Consider the following 7802-nt stretch of genomic DNA (forward strand, 5'->3'; position numbering starts at 1 on the left):
AGTTATTTCAACTGCCAGCGTAAGGTTGGCCATGATATTCCATAATTCTTTACTTATCTTGCCTATTGTCGACTCTAAGTTGTTAACACATGCTTGACCGGGAGAAGTAGCATTGTTTGTGGTGCTGGGAAGGGGAGACTCTTATGAGGGTGGGGATGCTTGTTCTTTGAGATATTGCTTGCCTGGTTTGGGGACTTGTGCAAAGAGGTATACAGCACAGTGAGTTGGAGGAAGTTTTAAGAAGACACTTGAATAGCTTACTGATGTGCACAAAAACTGTTCATCAGAATTTCCATCTTTAGACCTCAACCTAGTGTTCCATTGTTCTCAAGCTTTCTATCTCGAAAAAATGCCTAGAGCCCTCTCATCCCTCTCTCAAAATGAACTCAGAATCTGGATGTCTGTATTAGCTAATAAATGTTATTCCTTTGTTCCAGTTTGCATTCTTTAACAATCTCTGGTTTTAAATCCACAGGTGATTGAAGAGTGGGCGTAGAAGACAAAATGGTAGTCAGTATTAAGCAAATAATTGAAAACTATTAAAGGACCGATGCTAAAGAAGTAAAGTTGCTTCAGAGCTCCAACAAGAGGAAAGTATCTAATGAAAAGATGTGGTGAGGAACTTGGATTAGAGTAAAATAAAGAATGCGAAAGCAGTTTCTCTTTATAGACTTCCTGCTGCTCTAATGGTATATGAGGAATGCCCTAGAGATGCTAACCCAGGGCAGGAAGACCATCTGTCTGAACCAGCGGGGACAAACATCAGTCTAAAGTTCTATCCAGTCCAAGAGAAGATAATACACACAGAACAAGTGGGACTTGAAGAATTTTTAACAGACCTCAGCAAATGGAACACTTGAGCACCATATCCAGTGAATTGTCTTGATATCAAAAACAAATATCTGTTCGTCACTTATACAGTGTAAACGAAGCTGCTTAAAAGACAGGTAGTCCGCTTAGAACTAAGATACCTGTTAGTTACGAACTAGCGATGTGGGTATATCTGGGACAAAGGGAAGGACCAATGACCACCTTTTGCTTGTAGTTCAGGTCCACATGTCCACTATCATTCTTGCCCATTAGATATGACCTCGGGTACTTGTTACCGGGCAAGACCTGCAAAATCCTTAACATCCTCATTGTAGTCTTATATACAGATATAGAAGACATCTGTAAGAAGGGTTACCAGAAACAATGTGCTGCTACTGATGCACAATAGCATTCTGAATTTCATGGCAATACAATATGTGAATATGTACCTAGCTTTGAAATACTGAACACCTACCAAAGACCTGATCAGTGCTTCATTAACTCATAAATAAATAAGTATGAGAAAAGGGTTAGAGAATCCACATGGATGTAATGAAGAGGCTATAATCCCATGAGAGGCTTCCCCATAAGTACCAGGGGCTGCTGATATTAAGGTTGTAGGGTGAATTAGTTTGCCTACAGAGGTTATAAACTGTGAACTCCACAGAGAAGTGATCTTTGACCAAACAAATGTTCAAGTGTTAAGTTCAACAAGTGCAGCACATTGAGTGGGTGATGCTAAACACATGCTGAATAAGATTTAGTATTGTCTTATTGTGTGTCTGCTAGAAAAATCCCAACTTGGAGATATTAACTTCAGAAAGAAATCTTATCTCATAATGGAATCTATACAATACAAAACCGAACTTGGAGATATTAGCACCAAAAATAAGTCTCATGCATGCTCTGAATGTGAGAAGAGCTTTAGTTGTCAATCCAGACTCCGTCAGCATGAGAAAATTCACACTGGGGAAAAACTTCATCAGTGCTCTGAATGCCTGAAACGCTTCACTCACAAACACCAGCTGACTCAACATGTGAGAACTCACACTGGGGAAAAACCTCATAAGTGCTCTGAATGCCACAAAGGTTTCAGTTTTAAATTCTGCCTTATTCGACATGAGAGAATACATACTGGAGAAAAACCTTTTCATTGCTCTGAATGTCTGAAAAGCTTCAATTGTAAAACTCTTCTCCGTCAACATGAGAACACTCACACTGGACAGAAACCGTATCAGTGCTCTGAATGCCTAAATAGTTACCAATGTAAATCAGATCTCACTCGACATGAGAGAACGCATACTGGGCAAAAACCTCATAAGTGCTCTGAATGCCAGAAAACCTTCAGTCGGAAAACCATTCTCACCCGGCATGAGTTAACCCATTCTGGGCAGAAATGCCATCAGTGCTCTGAATGCCCAAAAAACTTTAGTCGTAAATACCTTCTCACTCAACATGAGAGAACACACACCGGAGAAAAACCATATCACTGCTCTGAATGCCAGAAAAGATATTGTCTGAAAAGTGGTCTTAAATTCCATGAGAGAACTCACACTGGGGAGAAACCATATAAGTGCTCTGAATGTCACAAAAACTTTAGAGATAGAACAAGTCTCACTCACCATGAACAAACCCACACTGGGCAAAAACCTTATCAGTGCTCTGAATGCCTAAAAAAGTTCAGTTATAAAACCAGTCTTATTATACATCAGAGAACTCACACTGGGGAAAAACCTTATCAGTACCTTGAATGCCAGAAAAGCTTCAGTTATAAACTCAGTCTAACTTTACATGAGAGACCTCACTCTGGGGAAAAACCTCATCAGTGCTCTGTATGCGAGAAAACCTTTAGTCTGAAAAGTCATCTTACTGTTCATGAGAGAACACACAATGGGGGAAGAACCTTTTCGGTGCTCTGAATTCCAGAGAAGCTTTAGTTATAAAATAATTCTCAATCCACATATAAAAGCCCATGCTAGCTAAAATAATGTATGAGTGTTAGGAAGGCATGTAAAGATTCAGTTGGATGGTCAAAGTTATAAAGGAAAAGTGTTTATTAGTGTTTTGAATGCCAGAAAAGCTTTATTCAGAAAATTCATTTCAATGAACATGAAAGAATGCATCCTGTGCCAAATCCTTATCACTGTTCTGAATGTCAGGAACACTTGAGTTGTAAAATGGACGCCCATCGACATGAGGGAACCCCCACTGAGTGAAAAACCTTAAACATATACCCTTTGCAAGAAGCACTTGTCACACCCATTGCAGTGATTTTAAACCATCTATACTAAGAGCAAAACTAGTTTACTTCCTATCTCAAAAGGCTGATGCTGATAATTCCTCAAATAGGTCCTTGGTTCTACCAAGCACAGTTCGCAGCCCCTCTTCTAAGATTCATGGGTTACCTTCGCAACAGCTTTTAGAATGACTTGATGTTTTCCTTTTTTCTTTTAATTATATCTTTATTGCACATTTTATAGCTTATGTTTTAACGCATCCCTCCAAGTGGACAGTCCATTCTTAAGATTAATTCATGTCACGTCTTATACACAGATCAAACGTATACATATATTGCTATCTTTCCCACGTAGAAGACACCTGCGGAAAAATGTATCCAATTGACCCCCATTCTCACATCTTATAGTGAATGTAAAGGTGCTCTACTATCCCTCTTCTAGTATAGCCACCCACCCGACAGAGGTGCCCACACCCTTGACCCTTTTCTCCTTGCCGCCTCTCCTTTTTAGGTCGAGCCTTCGCAGCGCGCATGCGCTGCAAAGGAAAATGACCTTTTCCGAGCGCTTAGGCTTTTCAGCCAAGCACGTGCACTCGTTCTATTTCCTTCAATGGCAACGCGTACACGTCAGAAGATTCACTCGCGGGAGCACGCGGCCCATCTGGTCGCAATTTTTGATCCCGTGACTGAATCCCTCCTCCCTGCTGCCGCACGAGCGAGCACCCGTCTCCAGGCTGTCCGCTCTCTCCGCGGCTCATCCCCGTCCACAGACCCCGGCACAGGAAGCTGTCTGCCTGCAAGGGGAGACGCTGGGAACAGGGAGAAGCCCGAAGCCACGGAGCTTGGACAGTAGGCGCGCTGCACCATGGATTTCATCTCTGCGTTTTACTTGTTGTCTTTTTTCCCGGCTCTGGCTCTCGGCGCTAGGTAAGTGAGGTTTAGGATTTTGTTCCAAGACCCTGCTTGGCGACCCCTTTCTGGGTGCATAACTGCTCGTTTTCCATTGTTACTGTGCGCAGGAAAGGATACTGTTTTCTTTCGCGGGGTCAAGTTCCGTGTGTGGGACTGGTGTGCAGATGATGGGTACCGAGATCCCACCTGCATGGACACGCTGGTGTGTCAGTCAGCTCCATCCCTGGCAGGTGTAGTTCTTCCGTGACCTTTTAAATAGTTATGTGGCTGTAATTTGGCAAACATCACAAAAACACGTGAATGCAGCGACCCGTCACAGGCTCTAATTAATCCTGTGACTTTGGAAACAGCTTGGGAAGCCGGCGTTCCCTCTGCTTGCCAGGCACAGCTTTCCTAGAATGCAACTCTCTTTGGAAGGACTATTGCAGCACGCTGCTAGCATCAAAGAAGTATTTTCTTTTGGAAATATATATTAATACATTGTAGAAGTAATATTTGTTGCAGTTTCCTTAAATTAACTCTGGTTTGCTAGCAAGTATCCCTGACATATAGTTATAAAATCATATCCAACCTGCAAATAGTGCGTTGCTCGCATGTTTTTGTCAGGGTGCCAGATTTGCGGGGCTTATGGCGAACAGTGTGTGCATATGCTGAAGTGACAGATTGGGGCACTCTGGGTATGAGAAAAGTCAATCGTGGTTGTTAGAATTGGGGGTCTCTGGTTGGCGCAAGTATTCACTTGTGACAAGCGGGGACCCTCTCCTCTAAGTCAGGGCAAAGGACTTACTCTCAGAAATAACCCCTGCTCACCCTCTAGGCGGCGTGGCGCGAGCAGACAAGGCTAAACTCCTGAGCACATACGGTTAAGCATTTAGTGCAACACACACAATAAATCATCAACCCACCACACAGGGACGGACACAAGACTGTAGTTTTGTAAAAATATATTCCTTTATATATAAACTCCCAAGCAGGCTTGTAAATACAGTCTTAACGATTTCAGGATGATTCCAGTTACTCTTAAAATGCCACAGTTCTTAATATCCCAATGTTCAGTCTTTTGGAAGGGTTGAGTACCTCTAAAAACCCCTTCACTGTTCTTTAGGCACTGTCTTTAGGGGTAATGTACTGTACATTCAAGGTCTCGGTCCTCTGGAGCGCTCCTGTGCACTCCATACGATCACCGGACAAAGGCCCTACTGAATCTCACGGCTCCCGCGTGAGACGCGTACGTTGCAAGTGGACCAACCAGGGTGTACGAGTCGTACCAGACTCGTGCAACTCGTACTTCGGTGCGTTCTGAGCACAAGCACCGCACGGACACTGCAGTCAGGAGCGCGCGGTACGGTCAGGTGTACTTGGTGCAGATTCGTGTAGAGCGAGGCGGGGCGAGTCGTTGGTTGGCAGTGAGACTCACACCTGGTTATAGCGTACAGTACCTTTTAATCGTAGGGGTTTGGGGCGGACACAAGCAGGCGTAGAGGGGACGTCCCACGGCTCGTGGCTCTGGAGGGCTGTGTTGCGATGCGGGCCGAGTCTTTCCTGCGGTGTGCTCTGGTTCTGAAAAGAGGGGGCGGGCCCCGGAAAGCAGTGTGAGGGGCGAACAAAGGCCTCCACGAGTACAGCTCGTACTCCTTCTCTCCACGCACCGCTGCTGTTCACGAACGGTGGCGGCTGCGGATTTCAGGGCAGTTTTACCTCGGGGAAGACCGGCACAAGGCAAGGTCCATTCTTGCGGTGCAGACCACAGTTAGGCAGGCGGCAGTCACGGTGCTTGGGCCAGCGGGGCTGGTCTTTGCGGTGTAAGCTGGGGCTTGTCAGATAGCAGATGCTTTGCTCGACGGGACGGGGGTGCCCAGGGCCTTTCAGAGGGCACAGCGATTTCCTCACGGCGCGCTCAGCTTCTCCTTGGTAGAGCTGCGGGGAAGATGAAACACTCACAGAAGCTTTTTTTTTCAGGGGGGGTGGGGGTAGCGCCCACTGTTCCTGGGGTGCAGTTCAGGGGGCAAGTTCACCAGCAAGCCCTTGGAGATTGTTCAAATGCACAAGTTGAATTTAAAAGTCTCTCAGTCTTTTCTTCCTCTCCCCTTCGTGCAGCAAGGCACCCACCACAGGCCATCCCTCAGGATTAGAGATAGTAGTATTCCATGCAGCTTTCCCAGGTCCTTCTCTTCAGGCAGAGTTTCTTCATGGCGTAAACAGGATCTGATTTCTTAGGAGCAGGGCTCCTACTTTTATATGCCATTTCTTTTGTTCTTGCAGGCCAGGGGGGGCCTTTGCCTAATCCAGTCTGTCTCTGAGCACTTTGTTTTGCAGGCTCTGGTTTCTCCTTTCAGTGTGCAGGGCAGGGACATCAGACGCTCCGCAGGAGGTGGAGCCAGCATTGTGATGACAAGTACAGCCAGGAGCACTCTGTTGACAGTCTTCCCTCTTCCTGGGCAGTCTTCCCTCTTCCTGGGCAGGGTCATCAGTCGCTCCCCAGGGGGCAGAGCAAGCATTGTGGTGGCAGAGCACAGCCCTATTCAGAGTCAAGGGGCACTCCCTCCACCCATCCTGGTGTAATCCCTCTATTCACCACCTGTCATCCCTAGCCCTGTCACTCACAGAACCCAGACAGCAGATACACTTAAGGGCAGAGGCGGGCTGAAATGGTTAGGCAAGCAAATGCTAACTTTCTAAAAGTGGCATTTGCAAACACAGGATATTGAAATAAACTTTACTAAAATAAGTATTTTATTATTCTGAGTTCAGGCATACTAAAATTGACTTTCTACCATGTTCCCTGAGCCTGCTGATATTATAGAGTGTAATTATTCCAGCAGCCTATTCTGGCCTATGAGAACAGGTAGCCTTACAATAGTGAAAAACAAAATTGGCTGTAATTCACTATAAGGACATGCCACACACATCAGGGCTTGTCCTACTGTAGCGGGCCTGGCAGAAAAAGGCAATATACGGGTTTTTGTTATTGCTGGTTTTATTCGGGAATACAGGTAGTCCGTACAAGTCTTACTTGTAGCTACAGTTCGTCTTGGGGAACGGCTTCCACTGATCCGAGGTCTTCGGATTCCGCCCTCAGCTCCTCTCCGTTGATGTCCGGGACTTCTCCGGCTTCCCGACGTGGAAGGCTCTGTGATGGCGTGGGACGCTCGTCGGGCGTGTAGGAAAAAGGAGAAACCGGATGCGTATCAGCCGTTGGGTAGTTATGTGGTAGGAATACAGGAAAGGAGTGAGGATGCACCAGTGCTAAGTCTACAAATACCCCGACGGAGTGAGGGGGGAGTGAATAAGTGCAGGAAGGTAATAACAGGGAAAAGGCGGGAGTGAGAGACCTGATCAGGTCACCAACCCTCCCTTCCGCCCCACCCAGCCCTACAACCGCCCCGTACCTTGGTGAGCCACACACCTCCAGGTGTGTGGCTGGGCGGCTTGTGATGCCGATGGCCTCCTGGCTCCCGCGCCGCCAGCGGACTTCCCTCCGTCTCCTCGTCTCGTCGATGGTAATCCGTACGTCTCCTCTGCTCCTACTCTCGCCAACTCCTCACTCTCCGCAATCTCCTCCGCACTCCTGACGCCTTCTCCTCCGGTGAACAAGCACACCTGGTCCATGACGCTGTCGGCCTTTGACGTCGATCCTGGCTCCGCCCATGTCTCTGTATCCGCCCAGTTAAAGGGACCTGCTTCATCTTCTTCCTCCGGCGGGTATAGCTGTTCTGAGCCCGACCGCTCTGTGTGCTGAAAAGAGAAGAGGGGCAGGTGTTGAAGTAAATCCCCTGAAGGGGGTGTGGGTGCCGGACTCCGTCGGGGCAGCGGACCGTCCTTGCTACACACCTCCCCCCCGGAC

General features: G+C 46.9%; 1 protein-coding gene across 2 annotated transcripts; it reads left to right on the forward strand.

Moving 5' to 3' along the window:
* Nucleotides 1-1634: 1634 nt before the first annotated feature.
* LOC147738131 (uncharacterized) lies at nt 1635-2729 on the forward strand. 2 transcript variants are annotated; one of them, XM_086952150.1, is made up of 2 exons: nt 1650-2572; nt 2657-2729. In XM_086952150.1, exons 1-2 carry the CDS (start codon nt 1650-1652, stop codon nt 2727-2729), a joined length of 996 nt encoding a protein of 331 aa, XP_086808276.1. The 2 variants fall into 2 exon arrangements, with proteins under 2 accessions (XP_086808277.1, XP_086808276.1); XM_086952151.1 differs by having other exon boundaries at nt 1635-2729.
* Nucleotides 2730-7802: the final 5073 nt, after the last annotated feature.

This window comes from Lissotriton vulgaris, chromosome 1_1 (assembly GCF_964263255.1).
Source record: "Lissotriton vulgaris chromosome 1_1, aLisVul1.2, whole genome shotgun sequence".
In the NCBI taxonomy this organism is placed as follows: domain Eukaryota; kingdom Metazoa; phylum Chordata; class Amphibia; order Caudata; family Salamandridae; genus Lissotriton; species Lissotriton vulgaris.

Bases quoted from the DNA above. Each gene is read 5' to 3' on its own strand.
- LOC147738131 (XM_086952151.1), top strand. From the start codon at position 1,650: ATGGAATCTATACAATACAAAACCGAACTTGGAGATATTAGCACCAAA.